Source organism: Glycine max, chromosome 1 (genome assembly GCF_000004515.6).
Source record: "Glycine max cultivar Williams 82 chromosome 1, Glycine_max_v4.0, whole genome shotgun sequence".
In the NCBI taxonomy this organism is placed as follows: domain Eukaryota; kingdom Viridiplantae; phylum Streptophyta; class Magnoliopsida; order Fabales; family Fabaceae; genus Glycine; species Glycine max.
Window position 1 is genome coordinate 26183600 of NC_016088.4, and position 22083 is coordinate 26205682.

The 22083-nt window shown below is 32.6% G+C and overlaps 1 protein-coding gene across 1 annotated transcript; it reads right to left on the minus strand.

The window, feature by feature from the left end:
- Nucleotides 1-18076: 18076 nt before the first annotated feature.
- On the minus strand, nt 18077-19310 carry LOC100792617 (uncharacterized). Its single transcript, XM_003517957.1, has 4 exons — nt 19275-19310; nt 18910-18975; nt 18732-18817; nt 18077-18656 (listed from the first exon to the last, which is right to left on the minus strand). The coding sequence occupies exons 1-4, from the start codon at nt 19308-19310 to the stop codon at nt 18077-18079; spliced, it is 768 nt and encodes a 255-aa protein (XP_003518005.1).
- Between the last annotated feature and the right edge of the window lie 2773 nt (nt 19311-22083).

Here is a 22083-nt window from a genome sequence, read left to right on the forward strand (position 1 = left end):
AATTAATGTTAGTTATACTAATATACATGTATGTACACATCCGGATTAATTTATTGTTAAGAGTAAATTTTAAACATTTGTTTCTTATAATAATTTTTTACAAATAACTCATAAATATAATTGTTGAATTATGTCAGATCGTCTTTACGATAACGTATGTAAAATTTAAAATAAATTAAATAGTTATAGGTATATAATCTTATAATTGATATTTACTTATACTTTAAATTATATATTATTTTGGTTAAATTACTCATTTGTTCCTTATAGTTTCATGATTCTTATATTTTTAGTCTTTATAATTCAAAAATGATTTTTTTAGTTTCTATAATTTACATTTTAATTCTCTTTTAGTCTATATAATTTTGAAATTGATTTATTTAGTCTTTAAATTTATATTTTAATTCCCTTTTTATCCTATAATTTGAAAATAGTCTTTTCTAGTGTATTTTAATTCAATCAAAATATAGTGATTGAATTGAATTACATTTATTGTTTTTTATTAAAAAAATTCAACCCAAATTAACTTTACCCTATCTTAAATTGGTTAGCGTGGGTTGGATAATAGGATTGACTAATTACAATAATAATATATTTTAGAAATTTGAAAAACAAATAGAAAAAAATCATAAAAATTAATTACCTAATTATTTTTTTGGTGAATTTTACTTAATCAATTACCTAGCTATTATGAGTATAAATATAATTATGTACTTCATTTATTTTATATTATTTTTGAAGAGCGATAAATTAATTTCTTGACTCCAATGACATCTAGTATAATCAAGTTTTAGGGACATTCTTAATGTTTCATACACAATTACATACTAACTGATGATATTTTGCTTGTTTGTGTGACGTCAAATGAACATGAATAAACAACTAAACATCAATTGCATTGACTGATTATTGCTGAAAGATTAATTCAACCGCTATACTTAACAATATTTTGTTGGTATTATAAGTTATATGTCACTTACATTACATCGTACGCATTCCTTCTAGTAGGTGTAGGCATCCAAGAATTAGCTAACATGGCCATAATTTTGTTTTGTCTATGCTCTTTCTTAGGGTTGCGTCAGACACATATAACATACTAACAGAATCAGAAAAATTATTTTTTTATTGATAATATTATATGTATATAATGGGTTGGGATCATCAATTTAAAACTCATTAGCTTGCCCAACACCTAATCCAATCTTGATTGGGTTGGCCAAAATGAACTCAATTGATATATAACCTAATTCAACCCATTGAAATATAGTTGAGTTGAGTAAGGTGGATTGGATTTATGGATTGATTGCAATCCACTTACACAACTAACACGATCGATAAATTTTTGGGATAAACAATAATATATGCATTCTAACTATTTTAACATCTGGTTAAACATGAATTTCATATTAATAATATAAAGAGAGAGAGTACAACTTCTATAAGAATACTCTCTTATGTGAAAATATAAAAATAACTAATAAGAATCAATATTAAAAACAATAGACAAACAAGATTAAAATATTTACAAATTAAAATTAAAATTTAATATAACCATCAAATCTCTAAAAGATTAAACAAATAAAATTAAATATATAAATGTCATCTCATAAATCATCGCTTTCTAAAATATCTCAATTAACTCATTACAATCATCACTGTAATTGTCATTATCACCGTCATGACCCCCGTTGTAGCCACCACCTTCGTCGCCATGATTATCGCTATCGCGGCCACCATTATCAGCGATGGTGGTGAAAACAACAATAATGACTACAGTGGCAATCATGGTGATACTGATGGTTAACGATAATTGAGTAGTTTAGGATGTGATAGTTGATATCTTTTATATATTGAATTTTTGTTTGGTAAATCTTCTAGAGATTTAATGTAACACCCTTAAATATTGTCTTTCAAAGTAACCAATTGATTTTAGAGGTGTAAGTGGGTGCGGGTCAACCACGAAACCGAATTGACCCAAACCAACCCAAATAGTTTGGGTTGGATAATTTTTATATTTGGGTCAAACCCAAATCGAACCAATAAACCCTGTTGAATTTTGGATTGAGTCATGAGTTTTAATATCTGAACCCCCTGACCCGTTGACCCAGCCATTTGATCCGTTAATTTGTATTAAATTATTATTATTATCAACATATGTAATATATAATGTATATTTTAAATTTTAAAAAATTAAATACTATTGACTATTGATTATTGACTTATCAACCTAAATTTAGTAAGTATCAATGCATCCTTAACATTCAGAATCAAAGCGACAAGGGTTTTATTGATTGAAGTCACTTCATATGGACTTTTAAAAATATTTTGAATCTATTTTCAAAGAGTAGGCCTCATAATGTCCCATTAGTTTTGATAGAAAAAAGTGTTTGAAACTCATCTTCAGTATGCTTATTGAAACTCCTTATCTTAAATATAGTATGCTTAATTTCTCATCCCCGGCCCCGTGGATAGATAGATAAGAGTCAATGGAGTGGAGTGGAGTGGAGTGTGACAGTTTTACAATATTTTATTTTTAATAAAAAATCTAATAAGAAACAGTTGGGTCTAATTCATTTAATAAAAATTTTAACTTATAAAAAAATATTACTTTTTAAAAAACAACAAAAAAATTAAATGTTTTAACCTGTTGATTCAATCCAACCCAAACCGTTTATAAATAGGCTGGTTTGAATTGAGTTTTATTTTTTTTCTTAGAAAACTAGCCTAAACTAACCCGTTCAAATTTGATTGAGTTGAGTCATAGGTTTGACCAAACCCAACCCAAATCGACCCAATTACATCCCTAGTTGATTTACTTAAGAAAAAGATAGTCATCAGTTTTCAATAAGGTTAACTCGAAAGATTATAAAAAATAGCGGAAATTTTTGGGAAATTAAAAACTTTCCTATCCAATTTCATAAAACATCACTTGATCTTTAAAATGTGCATAATAAAATGTAGTAACTGTTCAACGCGTTAAAACTTTGAGTCGGCGAGTAAAATAAAAACATAAACAAACCATACATGTTCAAATAAAATAGATAAAGATAAACAGGTGAACCTCTATAGTCACTAATAGGGGTGGAAATGAGCCGAGCAGCTTGTCAAGGGCCTTTGGCTCGGCCTATGTAAGGCTCGGCTCGGTTCGGCTTATTTACTATAAAGGTTAAACTCAAGTTTTTTAAAAAGCTTTTTTAAATAAAAAGGTCAAGCCCAAACTATAAAAAAAATTTGTTAAGCTTGACAAGCCGGCCTGTTTAACTAACAACAACAACAATAATAATAATAATAATAATAATAATAATAATAACAACTTCATTTTATCAAATCATATCTTATCCAGATTTTATTCCATCTAGATTTTATTTTATCCAGATTTTATTCCATCTAAATTTTATTTCGTCCAGATTTTATTTCATCCAATCTTATCTTATCTTGTCCAGATTTTATTTTATTTTGTTTATGGGCTTGGACTTAAAATAGATTTGTAAGCTTTGGGGCTGAGGACCTAATCCATACATTTTTTAATATCATGCTCTTTTTATTTTCTTTTGATATACTTTGTGCTTTAACGACTTGAATTCAATATGATTTTGTTTATCAATTATTTTTGGATTTGTACATTACTTATACGAAATTTTATAAGTTTTTTTTAGTTAGTATTTCACTAGATTTTAAAATAATTAATTAATCAAAGACGTCTTTAAGCAAGCTTTTAAATAAGCTCATGGGCCAAATCAGACTTTTATGTAAGTCGAGCCAAGCCTTTAAAAAAAGCCTATGACAGGTAATGAGTCAAGCTTAAGCCTTACGTATTCAACTCAAGCCGAGCTCAAGCCTAGTAAAGCTTGGCTTGACTTGACTCATTTCCACCCCTAGTCACCAAATATAAATAGATAAGTATCGTGTGCCATAAAGAGTTAGCAAAACATGTAAGTCTCAGTGAAACCTGTGAGTAACATATACAGTCCCAAATAAGTAATGTAAAGTAGTAATGACTAATTGAGTACAAAATGTCTGAGCCTAGGTCTACTCATCCCAAAATACACATTAGGACAAAAACCTAAGACTCAAAGCAGTCACCTATACCCAAGCCCAAAGTCAATCATATCCACAAAAAAGGAATAAGTATAGTCAGATTTAAAGAGGCCTCCTGGCAAGACTCCTCAGATGAATCCTGCTAAGAATCCTCCTCCATAACCTCTCGCTCTGTGACTGGGTCCTCCTCATCCATAGAGGGATCCTCCTCGTAAGATGTGTCCTCCTCTAGATCCTCTCTCTCGCCCTCTGACATGAGATCCACCAAGTCCACCCGGGGTGGTTCCCAAGACTCAGGCAACACCAAGCGGGGAGACATCAGAGTGGTCTTAGTGTCCTTAGATGAAGAGTCAAATCCAACAAAGGACATCGCATCGTCTGCAGGCGATCAATGCCTTGAAAGTAATGACAACCTTTGGCATGAACGTCGCAAAGCATTTGGGCCCACTAAACTTAGAAGTCAACTATGCGGGGTCTGTATCCTTGTATGTCCACTAGCGCACGACGACAACGGAGGAACCGTAGAACGGTCCACATGGAGTGCACATCATCATGCTCCCACCGTGTCTTGATGACACTAATGTATAGAATGAGGGAGTCAACGTTGGGCTCATCATCTGGTCCTAAAAATGGTAATAAGGGAGTGAATACTCCATCCCTTTTGAAGCCACAAGAACAAACATTAAGTCCCACACAATGACCTAACAACCATCCATGTGGTTTACTAGCATACACCACTCATGGCATCCTATTCTGCATTTCTACATCCACATTGTTCTTATTTTGGGCTCAACACTGCCACTAAGCCTACCAGGCTTTCATGGTCTTATGCAACATATGGATGATGATTGTGAGGACACGTCACATGCAGGTACAGGACATGGCATTCTCATCAACCATGGATACAACTTCACTCTAGTCAGGAATGCCAAGTGAGACCCGCGAGTCCCCCAAACTAACTGGAAATACCCTTAGTCAAGTTATCACCACTCAACATTCCCCCGAACTTCACTCAACATTGATGAAGAAATCCATTTAGGACAAACCACATATGCTTCTCAAGATTTTCAAATACAAGAAACTCATTTTTGGATTCAAAATTGCCTAAATTCACTCCGATTTGACCCTAATATAAAACTACCCTACACTTAATTCACAAAGATCACAAAACTTGTTTTCTACTTTCCATGAGTTGTAGAAATTCATTTCATGCAAATTTTATATCAAGCCCTATGTTTTAAAACATGAGAAACTCATTTCCATTGTCAAAATCTATAGAAACCAAGTCCATAGGTGCAGTTCATGCAAAACAGAGTAGGATTTACCGAAAAAGAGCAAAACTTGAAATTGTGACTCCATAAGCTATACTAACTCAAATGGGGTGTATTTTATGTCTAACCCAAGGTTCTTGAATAAAATTTTACAGAGATTTTTTTTAAAAATATTTTAAATAAGAGAGATATATGTTAGACTTTTTTTTTATCAATATATATGATTTATTTTCTTTAAAAATTAATAAAAAAATATTTTTTTAGTTATGAGCCAAAAACTTAAATTTTACTTGTTGTCTTATTCTTGGATCCAGATCACTACTAAAAAAATTACGCATTGTAATGGCTCGAGTATAGAGTCAAATGATCTAGAGTCACTGCTTTAGCACTTGGATCTAAATTTAAATGAGCAAGGATCGATCTTAAATTTTCTTGGACGAATGCAAATAAAGAAACTAGTTCAAAAGTTTGTGACTAAGTTTATTACTGAATACTAGTGCATTGATAAATAAGTGTTTGAAGGTGGAGACCATGATTCAGTGGAGGATTAACGTAATGTGTGGTAAATGTAAAAAAGGCTAGCACAAAATGGTGTCTTAATTATAGTGGACAAGGATGGTAAAGAAAGTGTGGTAAATGTAAAAAAGACTAGCAAAAATTTTAGCCTTAATTGGAGACCATCAATATCAACAGTATTTGTGTTATTACATTTAACATTTTTATATTACTCTATATATTCTAAGTTTTAACTACTGTACTTTTTATAATATTTAATTTATTATTTCAATATTATACTTGATAATAAATGTTAAATTTATTTTATTTTTCATTAATTTTTGAATAGTTTTATATTAAAAAATTTATTTTAACTATTAAACTAAGATAATAAAAGTACTATAATAAGTACTATAATGTTTACTTAAGTGTATTTTTTTACTTTATTTTAGATTTGATTAAAGTTATTTTAAGACATAGGATAAGATTAATAACAGAATATATAATATAAAAAATATAAAAATAAAAATTAAAAATATAATGGAAATAACTTATTTATATATAAAGAAAAAATTACAAAAGTTTAAAATTAATTAAAAACTAAAATTATAACACCTCAAAGCATATTTTCTATCCATAAAATAAAATTAAAACTTATATTAAAATATCAAATAAATATGTTCATATATATTATTTTACATTTTTAAATTATTTCAACAAATAATTTTATTAAATACTTATGATTTGATTAGCTCACTTAAAAGTTTTAAATTATTAGCTAATTTTTGTACTTAAATTAGATTTTAAGCTAATTTTACTAAAGATAGTCATAAACATTTAACTTTTACTAAGTTATTTGAGAAAAATAATTGAGAATTACAATGTAATGTTAAAATCATATTTGGGTTGAGATAAGAAAAAAAAAGGACATTTTCTAAAAATCTAAAATAGTTTTGAGGTGAATAAAAATGTTTTAGCTCGAGGGATAAAAAAAATTTAATGATAAAATTAAAGATTTTAAAACAAGAAATGAAACAAAAGAGTGTATTGAAAGATTTTCATGAGAGTAATAATGCTGAAAATTAATTATGTAAAGTACGCTTAGTTGTGAAATTTTATTGATTTTAGGTAAATAGTTACTTTTGTCTCATAATATGTAATTCGTTGACAAATGCATCCTTGAAAGATGAAAATACAAATTTTAGTTTTCAAAAGTGTAAAAAGTACGACAAATATATCCGGTCTTAATTCTCGTTCGTTACCGTTAATAAAATAGTTTACGTAGACAAATTTGTCACTGAAATTATTGTTAACGTACCTATGCTGACTAAATTGGATGAAAATGCTACTAAGATATCATTTTTGGACATAAACATCAATAATTTTTTGTTGGATGAAAAATGTCAATATTTTTTATTGGAGGGAAATGTCAGAAATTTGTTTTGGAGTTAAATGTAAGTACCTTCATTAGAATAAAATGTCAATAAGTTATTATTATTGGACGAAATGTTAGTAATTTTTTATTGAACCTAAATATCAATATGTTTCTATTGAATTAATTTGTTAAACCCAAACTTTTGTTTCATTTAAGAATAAAATATAATTTTAGGATAAATTTTTGACATTTTTATCGTTACAAACACTACATTATAATAATCACTTAAAAAATATATTGATAAACATAATTTAAAACAAACATAATAATAACGATAATATTGATTATCAATCATAAGTTGTTTGTCACAATAAAAAATTATCTAAATAAACATTGTAACAGTTTATCAATCATTACCAATTTTTTCAAATTATAATAATTAGTCACAATCTACTATAAATAAAAGATAAATATATTTCATATTTCAATTATTCGAATCTTGATTATTTTATTAACGGTGATCGACAAAAGTTAACGTCCGGATATATTTGTCACTTTTTACACTTTTGGGGACTAAATTTTGTATTTTTATTTTTTAGAGACACATTTGTTAGCGGAATGGGAAGACGAAAAGTCAAGAAAATACAATATGACAAATATGCTCATATGTTGACAATTAGAGATGATCACGCTGATAATCATTTCAGTGACAAATTCGTTTCTCTGTGCCATGTATGTTATTTTATTAATGGTGATAAACTAAAGTTAACATGTCGGATATATTTATTGCACTTTTTATACTTTCGAGAACTAAATTTTGTATTTTCATCTTTTAGGAACGTATTTACCAACAAATTACACATTTAGAAATAAAAGTGACTATTATTCTATTATATATACTATGTCCAAATGAAATATTTATTTAAAAACAAGGATTGTTGGAATTGGTAATTGGTAATATGATGAGAATGAGATGTTTCTTTTTTCTTTCAATTCTACGTATATTTTAGGATTAATTAATTATGTTTTAATTCCCTCAATTTTTTTTTTAATTTTTACTTTTGGTATCTGAACCAAAAAAATTGACTGGTCTTAGAAGGGACGGAGCCAGACTTGGATCCTAGGAGGGCTAAGTGTCAATTATACATGAAATTTAAAATCCTTCAAATAATTCTGTATTTTTTAAAACAAAAAATATAATGTTAAATCACCGAAGGCATAAATTAATTCTGTATTTTTTAAAACAAAAAATATAATCTTAAATCACCGAAGGCATAAATCAAGTGAGACATGATTATTTTAACTTAACTAATAATCTAAAATTTGAATCCTAATTAGATATACATATGTATTAAATACTCACATATTGTTTCTAAGGAATAATACATGTGATTTGTATAAAAAAACATAATATAAAATATATTTAAATTGAATACAAATTAATAATTTTTTAATCACCAAATACGTGTGAATCAATTATCATGAAGTTCCGACTTAACACAGCTATAAAGAAAAGACTAATATATAGTTTTTAAAATAATTATAAAATTAAAGAAAAGACTATTAAAAATAATACTTAAATGTTTCATCAACAGAAAATTGTAATTATCTTTGCAATAAAAATTAAAAACTATAAAAATATAATATTGTCACAAATTATAAAATAAATAAACAGCATATAAAAATTAACTACCATAATTTTAAAATTATAACACTTTATTTAGTTGCACGATCCATAGAATTTTAAAAATCAAAACTTTCAGTTGAGATCGAACAAAATATAGATCACAATCAATTTGTTTTTTCTTAAGCGATGAAGTATAATAATGATACTAGTCCTCAAACAAAATGTGCAGTGAATTGGGTACATGAAAATTAAATAACACAATCACCTGACTTGCTTACTACACCAATTAGTTGGGTGACATGTGATCGGACGCCACTTTTTTTATGAATATATTAAAAAAATCTATAAAATATTATTTAAAAACTTTAGGAAATTAAATTTTTAAATTTATATAATAATTACCGTTTATATTAATAAAAATTACTTATAGATATTAATGTAAAAAATATAAATTTATTCAACTAAAATAAAATTTTAAGTAATTTCATAATTAAAAGATAATAAATAAAAAATTACTTATAATTAATTTTAGACATTCACTTCACTCATACTTTGATTCTATGCCATTTAATTAACTCTAAGCTAGTTATTTTTAGATATTAAAAATAAACAATAAGTAATTACGGTTAATATGTTGCTAAGAAGTTATTGAAAAAATAATAATAATAATACACATCATCCTTAAAAATAAGTAATTAGCTATTCGTAATAATTTTAGAAATTATACACTTATTTTAAAAAATAAGAATAATACACATCATCCTTAAAAATGCATAAAAATTAAATCACTATTAATAGGATGAGAGATGCATGATAAATTTACAAACTATAAACTTAATTTAAAAAATAAGAATATAACACATCATTCTTCAAAATGTACTCCACCTGTACTCATATTTAAGTGAAATTAACTAATTTTACATATTAAAAAATTTAATTGATATTATTTTATAAGTTTACTGTTCTCAAGTAAAGAATAATATTATTCCTATAATGTCTTTCATTGAAATTTGATGTTATTAATAAAAAAGAGTCTTTGAAAATCAAAGAAGTACAGTTAAATGAATGATGTATTAGCAAAAAAAAATCAATTAGAGTGAAATGAGTTAAATTTACTTATATTTGAGTTCAATCTATAAAATGATATTCTTTTTTGCATATATTAGAGGGAAAATTAAAATATTGAATTGCTTTCAATAGGATTGAAAATGCACGTTTTCAAAAAATGAAACGTATTTCATTGTTTATCTAAATATATAGGCATATCAATGTGTGTTGTTGGTTTGGTTTTGAACTTGTCATGTCTTGAACATGGGACCATAACATGGTATTGCAATAAGCAAACATCTAAGATAAACTAAAGATAGGTAATTTTAATCTAAATTTTAATTATATAAAAACAATATTTATGCTATGACTGAAATTCTCGTTTAACTAATATTTATATCAAATTACCTCAGCTAATGCATTAATTAGCTGTAATTTTAAAAAAAAATGTTAATTAAATAATTGTAATTCATCCCTACATACTAAAACGTATAATTTTTTTTTATAATAATATCAATATAATTTCTTTTTGCATGACATATACATTTAGTAATAATTAAAATTGATTCAATTGTCCTCCATCATTAATGAGATTCAAACTCGTGATTGATAAGATACTTAACTTACGTGATTTGTAATAATGGGAATGATTTCCCAGTAAAACTCTTCAATAATTCTAATAGGATATATATTTAATTAAGTTACGTGAATTTGGATGGGATTTGCATGCAAAAAAGCAGGAGAATTTCATTGCAGAACTTTTTCTCTTTAATAATAAGAGATAAGTCATGAAAATAACACAATTGGGTAAAAAAATCTTGAATAGGAAAAATTCAGGGGGAGGGGGGGTGGGCACTGATACAAGTAAATCCGTCCCTGGGTCTTAGCCCCTAATGTTTTGTCCGTCAATATTATTAGTCCCTGTCTTAGAATATTACCGTTAAGGATGATGTCAAGTTAATTATATTATTATTTTGTTATATATTTGTGATGTGTGACTCAAAATCACGATTGATACAAGTGAGAAGACTTTAGAGTGGTGTTGTCATAATTACTTTTAGTTATTATAACTGAATTGATTTTGACACCAAAGTATAACCTTTGTTTTTAGGACTAACTTTTAGAGTGTATATATACTCTTGATCATGTAATGCAGAAATAGAGTTTTAGAGACTGCAAAACAAAGGAGTTGTAGAAAATTCAGAGAGTTCATAAAAGAGATAGTGAGCTAGGTGATTAAGAGAGATTTTGAAAAGAGAAACTAAGAAACATCAAAACTAGCCACTGCTTGTATTGAACTTGTAATTTCATGATCAATGTGATGATGATGAGCTGTACTTTTCCGTAGATATAGGCACATTGTCGAATTGAACTTGTAATTTCATGATCAATGTGATGATGATGAGCTGTACTTTTCCGTAGATATAGACACATTGTCGAAACACGATGGGTTTTGTTCTGCTATGCTTGTTTGCTGTGTTTTCTTGTTTATTTTATTTTTATTTTGTGCAGGTTTAAAAATAACAGAACTTATACAAAAAAACCAACTATGACATTTCAATTTCAGGCGGTTAACAATTGCCCAAAGTTGTCTCTTCCCTACTCAATACATGCAAACCAACAAGCCACGTCAAAACCAGAATCAATCAAATTTGAAACCCAAAATTCAAACCAGAAAGGCATAAACCAAAAATTAAATCCGAAACCCAAAATTAAATCTAAAATGCACAAATCTTGTGGCGCAGGCTAGAGTGGGAAAGCCCCTCATATCTCCCACCATGGGAAACAAAGCTGCTAGTCTGTAGGATATAGATTTTTTTTTTTGAGATATGTGTAAGACTACCGTAGACATTCCCACACTAGAATAAATTAAAAAATACTATAAATATAAAAAAGTAGTGTGTGTGATCATCCTATTGTAGAGCACCACCGTTGAAAACTTGAAATAGTTGGTGTGAGTCCATATTTGATGGCTTCCAATTCCAGTACACATTATTGCGATGAAAAAACTCTTCTACACCCATTTTAGTATCCAGAACCTTTTTTTTTTAATTTGTATGATTTATGAACAATTAAATTATGAGCAGTTAAAATTATTTTTCAAATTGCCCTTTCACAAAAAAATCTAGAAGACAATATGAAGGTTGTTAATGTCAACACCGCGCGTGAAGGATGCAGAGGGAGCGAGGTGGTGCAAGAGCTTTGTGATATGTGATTGTGACGGTGTTGTTGCATGGAAGGGAGAGCACAAGAGATGAAAGAAAGACGAGAAGAAGTTTTTGATATAATATATTCTTATTATTTTTATTTTTATAATTTATAAAATTTTGATTTATTTTATGTATGAATATATTCAAAAAAAATTTATTTTATGCGCGTATATATAAAATTAAATGCATAATATTATGTTTTAATTATAAAATCATATATGAGAATTTTATTCATTATTTTATTATATCTTGATCTTGAAATACATACACTACTAAAAAAAGGCTTTCTACATCGGTCAATTAACATCGGTTATTGCAAAAACCGATGTTAACGAAAGCGCGGTGACATTTTTGTAAATAAATGGAGTTATTTAACATCGGTTTTATAAAAACCGATGTTAACTACTTAATGTTAACATCGGTTATTTAAATAACCGATGTTAACATGATGTTAAGATGAATATGTTAACATCAGTTTCTTAAAAACCAATGTTAACTTGATAGTGTTAACATCGGTTTTCACAAAACCGATGTTAAGGAGTTGAACTGAACATCGATTTTTTGAGAAACCGATGTTACCTTGTTGAAGTTAACATTGGTTTTTAGGAAACTGATGTTAACAGATTCATCCTAACATCAGTTATCCTTAAAAAAACCGATGTTGATGTTGTTATGTTAATAAGTTAAAATGTGTTGAAATTTTACAACTTGCGCGCTCGAAAACCCTGCTGCACTCTCTCTTCTCTTTCTCCTCCCACCTGAAATCTGTCGGAAACCGCTCGGTCGACACCCACATTGCCCCACATTCATTTCAATATTGTCGGATACCGCTCGCTGGAACCCACAGAACCTCCTATCGAAGAAAAGTCGAAGAAAACCCTACACTGCTGTTGGAACTGTGGGTCGAAGAAAACCCTAGACTGCTCTTGGAACAGTCGTGGGTGCTCAAAGCTCAAAGCTTTCTACACTAACAAGGTATGAGCTCTACCTTAGTTTGTTGCTCTTCTTAGTAAGTTCTTAATCAGTGCGGTGGCATTGTCCGAAGGTTCTTATCAAATTATTGAGTCATTTTGTCCACTTGGCTAACCATATAAAAGTATCAATAAGAATTGTAATGTGGGGTTTCATTTTGTTGTGGCAGTTGATTGTGCTTTACGTGGTTTTCAAGCTTGACGAGAGTTACACGCCGAGCAAAGTTTCCATCCGTGCCGGTGATGGTTTTCACAACTTGAAGGTAAATTTTTATTTTATTGGTTTGGGTTTGATTGGGATGATTATGCTTAATTATTTGGTGATGACTTTGGGAACATTTTTAGGAGATTAAGACCGTGGAACTCGTGAAGCCAACTGGGTGGGTTTATCTATCCTTGTCTGGAGCTGATCCTAGGTAAGTACAGTGTTCTTTCTGTATCCAGTTTTTGTTGGTTTAAGTTTGTATCCAGTTTTTGTTGTTTAGAGGCGTGTATTTTTGTTTTCAACAAAATTTTGTGTGCATGTTTTGGTAGATTTCTAGCATAGACTGAAAATTAATTAGTATACTTTTCTTCATTTTTTTCTATAAAAATTTAGTGATGTTCATATTAATTGAATGATTTGCTTTCATTGGAAAAGATTGTCATATCTTTTTCTTCCAGTGTCTAAAGGGAACATTGACCCTTAGTAACCGCTGGCCCACTTCCTCACTTGCTACCTTTAAGTCATATTGACCAAAGGGAACATTGACCCTGCTTTTCTTCTTTATATTCGAATTGCTGCTATGAGGCAGAATTACCTCAAGAGGCAAATCCTTCTCCTTATCCCCCTCTATGGCTATTTCTTTTTTTTTTTGAACGACCAAAATTAAGATCTGTAATGGGGAAGTCAGCTCCTCCCTTTGTGTGTGAGTAATGATATTAAATTATACCCCATCTAAGGTAGGTCTGTCAAGCTTTTCCTCTGTGAATCTGGCAGCAAAGAATTTTATTCCTTAACCAATTTTGGTTGCTGAACCCATATACTTTCAATGAATATTCCTTGAATTGCATTATAATGTCTTTTGAAATTTATGGATTTATGAAAGAAACCTGTCAATATGTGCCAGTCTCTCAATTGCAAGCCTCTGCATCTCGCTCGTCTCCTTCTGAGCCAAGTTGGCTTCAGCCCTAGCTTTGTCAGCTACTTCAGTAGCCCTTACAACTTCTTTTTCAGCAATTTCATATCTTTCCTGAACTTCCTCAAATTTTAAAAAGTCGGTGTTGTACTTCTTCTTTAGATGGTTAATGTCCTGTTGAATTACCAGTACATCCTTCTCATATATACGATTGAGCCCTAGCATTTTCAGTTTTCAATCTCTCAGTCAACTTTTTAATTTCAAGCCTCAGTGGTGATATCTCTGAGTCATAATTTAGAGGACCATTGATTGAAGTGAATTGCAAAGTCCTTCTCCATGACTTTAATCCACGTCCACAGTAATAGGACTGCCTCTTCAATCAGTTTACTTCCATCAAGCGTTTCATTATGGAATACTATCCTATTTCTATGCTTCCAAATTGTGGATGTCATAGCTATCCACCAACAGCGCCATCTTATTTGTTTCTTTCCTTCCACAAACCTAAGTACATGCTGTAGATAATGATCCCTTGGATTCTGTGGTAGAGCTGTAACTAGGTTGACCCAAGATAGAGACTCCCACCATAGAGGCAGGATTTTGCTACAGCTGAAGAATAAATGAGCAACCTCCTCCATGACAGCTCCACAGAATGGGCACATCATATCATTGACCGTTACTTGGCGCCTGCTAAGATTCATCTTTGTCGGGAGTCTATCCCTAATTAGTCTCCATGCAAACACCAGTGATTTGGTAGGGATTTTGAGCTGCCATAGATCCACAAAATCTGAACTCTGGTATGCTCCCATTTGATCTCCCCAAATCAATTCATATCCACTTCTTATTGTGTAGTATCCACCTTGGTCTCGCTTCCAAATCCATTTATCCTCCCTCTGTGGCTGAATCTGTTGCTGTGATAATTCCTCAAGGAAATTGTCTGCCATTTGAATTTCGCAGTCAAATAGGGGCCTCCTCCAAGCTAGCTTCCATTCCCAACCACTGCAGGTATTATTCCCCATATTTATGATGCTGTCCTTTTGTTGGCATGAGTTTTGATACAACCTGGGGTATTTCTCCCTTAGTGGAATAGCATTTTCTGTCCAAGGATCTTCCCAAAATCTGAATTTCTCCCCACTCCCCAGCTTCCATTTTGTTTCCCTTTTGATTAATTGAAATTGCTGTTGCTACTGAATTAATATCAAATCCTTCCACCAGATTGATTGCATTCTTGCTGTCGTGCCTTCTTCCAATGCCCTCCAGCCCCCATATTTTGATATTAGAATTTTTGCCCAGTGCTCCTGCTGCTTGTGAAATAAATCCCAACGCCATTTTCCCAACAAAGCTGAATTGAAAGTCCTAAGATCTTTAATGCCAAGTCTTCCTTTATCCTCTGGATTGCAGACTATTTTCCAATTAACCCAAGCAATCTTTCTCTGATCCACACCTCCTCCCCATAGAAATTGCCTCTGAATTGCTTCCAATCTGGATTTCTTTTTTTGCACAGCAAAAATCAATATATTATATATGAAATTTAGTACTAGGTGTACTAAAAATACAATTATGAATACAAGGCATAAAAAGCCTAAACCCCACTAGGAAGAATCAGTAGACAGGACATAATACAAAGCAAACCCATCCCCTCTAAGAAAATGCATCCTTCAGGTTAGTTGACCAGAAATTAAAATGCAATTGAAATCCCTTCTCCACACACTTAAGCCAGGACCAGGTGTGGAATAAGGCCTCGTCCATGACCTTTTCTGGATTGAAAGGCTGATTATTGAAAACCATGCCATTTCTGTGATTCCAAATGGACAAGGACAGAGCTATCCAGAGAAATTCCCATCTCTTGACTGTACAACTTGGCCTATTCCACTGAGAGAATTGTAGAAAGTGATTCTTTGGGTCAATGGGGACCCACTCTATTAACCCATCTCATAGGCTCCCACCAAAGACTCCTAGTCTTGGAACAGTTGAACATAAGATGAGTGACAGATTCTTCTTCAAGGTCACATAAAGGACAACTATATGTAGGCAATGTCACTTGCCTCCTTATGAGATTATCCCTAGTAGGGAGCCTGTTCTTGAATAATCTCCAAGAAAAAGCACTAGCTCTTGGGGGAATTTTCAGGCTCCACATAATCTTAAGTGCCCTGTCTTCATTAGCATTATCATGAGCCTCCTGCAACACTTTGTATGCAGACTTTGTGGAATATAGACCATTAGGATCAGGCTTCCAGCAAAGTAAATCCCTGCTGGAATGATGGATGTGGCCTGACTCGATCTCAGCTAGAAAGTCAGCTACCATGTCAATTTCATGGTCAAAAAAATTCCTTCTCCATGTTAGCTTCCATTCCCATCTCTCCTCCATGAAATTCCCCATGGAATTGATTGAAGAGGTCTGCTGATTGCTTATTAAAAATAAAGTAGGATATTTTGCTTGAAGGTTATAATTATCCCCCAGCCATTTGTCCTTCCAGAAACTGATTTTGGTGCCACATCCCACCCTCCACTTGAGGTTATCAACAAAACACTTGTTGTGCTGCTGCTGGAAGATAGCTTTTCAGTCTTGCCACCATTGAGAAGAGAATTTACTCTTTCCACCAGAGATCAGCTCCTTCCACCCACCATATTTGGAGAGTAAAATTCTAGCCCAAGGTTGGTTCTGATTATTAGCCAGCTCCCATCCCCATTTGCCAAGTAAAGCCTCATTAAAGTTGGATAAATCTTTGATCCCTAGGCCCCCTTTGTTCTTTGAGAGGCAAACTGTATCCCACTTCACCCAAGGAATCTTGCTGGCCTCTTGATGACCTCCCCAAAGAAATTTTCTCTGAATGGAAACAATCTTGTGCACCATTTTTTTGGGAATCTTGAAAAAAGATAGTAAATAGATAGGTAAGGTTGATAAAATTGAGTTAATGAGAGTGATTCTGCCCCCCATAGATAGGCTTCTTTGCTTCCATTTTACAAGTTTGTCTTCAAACTTCCTTATAATAGGCTGCCACACAATCCAGCTCTTCGAGGACACCCCTATTGGAATTCCGAGATAAGGAAAAGGAAAATCCATATGACTACAGTTAAGGAATTGAGTTGCATCCCTGCACCAACTTCCAGGTTTGCCTAGACAACCAAAATGGCTTTTAGAGTAGTTTATCTTGAGGCCAGAAGCCTTTTCAAAGCACCTCAGAATGCATTTTAAAGTTCTAACATTGTGCTGAGTGGCATCTCCAAAAAACAGGGTATCATCAGCATATTGGAGGATGTTCACTTCCTCTTTTAAATTTCCAACTTGATAGCTGCTGAAAAGATTCTTGGACACAGCTGACCTCATCAAACCTGTGAGACCTTCCACTACAATATTGAAGAGAAGAGGTGCAAGGGGATCACCTTGCCTTAGACCTTTCTTAGGAGCAAATTCCTTAGAAGGACTTCCATTAATTAAAATGGATATGGTTGCAATGGACAGACAACCATTAATCCATTTCCTCCACCTTTCACAAAAGCCCATCCTCATGAGCATGTAGTTGACAAAACCCCAAGAAACCGAATCATACGCCTTTTCGAAATCCGATTTGAAAACCATGCAAGGTTTATTTCTAGCCTTAGCCTCAGCTATAGCCTCATTGGCAATCAAAACACCATGAAGAATGTGTCTTCCCTTCATGAAAGTCGTCTGCCTTTCATGTATAAGTTGAGGTAACACAAGGGCCAGCCTCTTGGCCAGAACTTTAGCCACGATTTTATAGACACACCCTATGAGGGAGATGGGTCTATAATCATTGAAAGATTGAGGGTCATTAAGCTTTGGGATGAGGGCTATGAATGAAGCATTAGTTCCTTTGGGGAATGAGCCATTGATGTAGAATTCATCCATAAACCTGATGAAGTCTGGTTTCAAAATCTCCCAAAAATGCTTAATGAAATTGAAATTTAGCCCATCCGGACCAGGGCTTTTGTCCCCCCACAGTCCCAAACTGCTGATTTGATCTCCACTTCAGAAAATCTAGTCACAAGGCTTTCTTTATCTCTTGGATCAAGAGTAGAGAACTGAACACCATCCAAGGTTGGTCTACTAGAAACTTCCTCTGAAAATCTGTCCTTGAAATAAAGGATAGCTACTTTTTTAACACTGCAGGGTTCATGCACCCACACACTATCTATGGAGATACCTTGAATGGCATTTTTTCTTCTTCTATGGTTGATCAATCTATGAAAATAGGTAGATTTGTTGTCCCTTTCTTTTAACCACTTTACTCTAGCCTTTTGTCTGAGCATAGATTCATAAGCATAAGCTGCATCCCACAATTGAACTTGAAGGGATTTCTTAAGGATCACTTCCTCTTGAGATGGAACTTTATCAATTAGGCCAGTCTCCAAAGCATTCAGCTCCTTTTTAATATTCTGGACTTTTCTAGCATTAACTTCACCATTTGAATGACTCCAACTCTTTATACTCTGTTCAACTTTATTTATCCATCTCCTGATTAGGTCTAGTATCGGGCCTTCAAAACTAGGGTCACCAACAAGTAAACTATTAAAAGTCAATTTTAAAAGAAATAATTAAAAACAATTTATGGAGACAAACCTTTGCTGTAAGAAGACAACAAGTTTTTGCCACTTCTCTGGAGTTTGAATGGATTTTTCATATTGACATAAAATAGCATGAAGAACCTGCACAAGATATACATAATCAAGTCAGTTTGTCATTTCAATAAAGCCACCCTACTAACATGAATATTTGCAGTTAGCCAAACAACAATTACCTTGGCAACATTATCTATCTTTGCATCGGAAGCATTACAAGCTGCCCTTAGCCTCTTTTCCATAGACTGTATGGCATTAGAGAATTGTAGATCAGGTTCCATATACGCATTCCTCTTATAATCCTGTCCAGAGTCACTAAAATAGAAGCATAACATAAAATATTACGCCACTCCCCAAAAAAGAAAACATGGTACACCCATTACAAATAACTAGTGTAATAATTATAGTCAAGTTAGGTTAGTCAAAGGTCAAAAACCAGAATTCATTTTAATAATTCTTTAACTTTTTAACAGAAGCAGTAAGCACCACATGAAATTTGCCAATAACACAAGGAAACAAATCTAAACGAGTGTCACAGACCAACAACAAAGAACAAACCTAATTTGATTGAGTAATTCATTGACAGGAAAGGACAAAATTCTCCTTCCAAGGGTCTCTTCTCCTTCAAAACTGAGCAACTGCTTGGTTTCCAAATTATACCATTTAAAATAGAAACAAAAGGACTACTTTTTTTTATCAGCAAAGATAAATTATATTTATATAATAAAGAAGTACCAGAGGCACTGATTACAGTATTAGTCACCATAAAAATGGTTCCTCAATCAGGCAGCATAAGTCTGATTGGGAACCAAAATATGGGAAGAAAAGTCTACATATGTTTTGATCCCAAATGTAACCCCTACTACTGCAAAAAATGATGTCTGAAGTTACTAGACCATTGATTAAAATGCAATGTAAAATCCTTCTCCAAGTTATGAAGCCAAGTCCACATTAAAAAAGTCGCGTCTTCAACCAATTCATGCAAAAACTGCTATCTTACTTGGAATCCTAATTTTCCATAACACCTCAAAACATTCCTCTATACTCTCCTCTGCTGCCTCCTCCCATAACACTTCATAAGCACTTTGAGTAGAGTAAATACCCGACTGATCTGCTGCCCATTCCCAACTATCAGCTCCATGATTGTGAATAGATTGGCCTTCAACTTCAGAGAGGAAAGTGATGGCCAATTCAATTTCACTATCAAATAGAGGTCTTCTCCAATTAAAACGCCACTCCCATGTCGAGTTAATATGCTCCCCCACTTGTCCAATAAGCTGCTGTTGTTGAGAAGAAATCAAGTATAACCTAGGATACTTTTTAGCTAGAGATTCTTCATGACAAATCCACCTATCCTCCCAAAATTTTACCTTATCCCCAGCTTCTACCTTCCATTTGAGTTGCTGTTGTAAGCTCTTACCATGGTGTGAATGCTAAATGGCTCTTTTTAAGTCCCTCCACCATATTGACTGCAAGTTGGCGCTTCCCTCTTCATTTAAACCCCTCCATCCCCCATATTTAGCCTCCAAAACTGCAACCCATAAAGTCCCTTGGTGCTGCATAAGATTCCACATCCATTTACCGAGAAGGGCCAGATTAAAAGTTTGTATATCTTTGATGCCTAGACCCCATTTGTGTTTGGGTAGGCACACTTTCTCCCACGATATCCAAGCAATCTTCTAGCTGTCATGTCCCCCTCCCCAAAGAAATCTCTGTTGTAATTTGGTTAATTTGTTGATAACTGTTTGTGGTACCCTGAAAAATGAAAAGTAATAAATAGGAATAGATGTAAGTACTGATTGAATAAGTGCCACTCTCCCCCCAAAAGAGATAAATCTGTGCTTCCACCTAGCTAGCCTTCTCTCACATTTTTGAATAATGGGTTCCCACACACGAGCTCGCCTCGGATTAGCCCTATAGGTATGCCGAGATAGACAAAAGGAAGAACCAGCTGACTGCAGTTCAAATAATTAGCTGCCCTTTGCTTCCATTGATCATTCATGCCAAAAGCACCGAAGCAACTCTTAGCAAAATTGATTTTTAAACCAGAAAACAATTCAAAAGTTCTTAGGATACAGATTATCCATAGAAGCCTCCCCAAAAAAGATAGTGTCATCCGCATATTGCAATATGCTAATGGTCACATCATTGCCTCCAACACTGAAACCTTTGTACATATTAGCCTCCATAGCTGTCCTCATCAAACCATTCAAGGCTTCAACAACCACATTGAATAAAAATGGAGCTAGAGGGTCTCCTTGTCTAAGGCCCCTTTGGGGTATGAATTCCGATGTGGGGCTGCCATTTATCAAGACTGAAATTGAGGCAGATTTCAAACATCCCTCCATCCAGCTTATCCATTTAGAGCTAAATCCTGATCTGTTCAACATATAAATCAGAAATCCCATGACACCGAATCATATGCCTTCTCAAAGTCAACTTTGAAGATGCAGCAAGGTTTGGTGCTCCTTTTAGCTTCATCAATCACTTCATTAGCTATAAGTACACTTTGAAGTAAGTGTCTTCCTTCAATGAACGCAGATTGCGCTTCGTTAATGATAGTAGGCAACACTCTCTTCAATCTCTTAGCCAATAGCTTTGCCACGATCTTATACATACAGCCTATAAGAGATATAGGTCTGTAATCATTCAAATATTACGGGTCAGCCACCTTAGGAATTAAGGCTAGGAAGGATGCATTTCATCCCATAGGGAAAACACTATTGACATGAAATTCATCTAAAAACCGGAGGATGTCAGGTTTGATCAGCTGCCAAAACTTCTTGATGAATTTGAAGTTCAGTCCATCAGGCCCCGGGCTCTTGTCACTACCATAATCCCAAACTGCCATCCTCACTTCAAACAGAAGGACTACTAATGAACACAATTATATAGCCAAAATAAAACTTTATCTACCTAATTCAAAGTGAAAAAAAAACTTTAGAAATAATAAGAAATACAAAAATTGAATATTACCTAATTCAAAGTGATAAAGGAATATAACTTATGATGAATGTCTTTCTGGAACATAATGTTGGACTCATACCAACAGTTTTGAATTCCTATGATTTCCTCCTTGAATCGCATATAGTTACAAATTCTCCAAATATGTTATAACCTAATTTAAACTTGATGCGTTAGGTGGATGGAGAGATATTACTTAGACTAAGATGTAATGCTGCCATACTATTAATTTGCTAAACACTAAATTATGCTGCCATACTATTTTCAGATTCCATTAGGAGCGATTTTAGCCATTGTTGATCTTGTGGTCATTACTGTTTGAAAATTCAAACTGGTCCTGCGGGCATTGCTAGAAAGTCAATTGTGCTGAAGCCTCGAACTCAGGTATT

Bases quoted from the DNA above. Each gene is read 5' to 3' on its own strand.
- LOC100792617 (XM_003517957.1), bottom strand. From the start codon at position 19,310: ATGAATTACTCAATCAAATTAGGTTTGTTCTTTGTT. The intron at 18,976-19,274 runs GTTGGTCTGTGA...AATGCCATACAG, and splicing joins AATTAGGTTTGTTCTTTGTT to TCTATGGAAAAGAGGCTAAG. The intron at 18,818-18,909 runs GTAATTGTTGTT...TATCTTGTGCAG, and splicing joins AGATAGATAATGTTGCCAAG to GTTCTTCATGCTATTTTATG.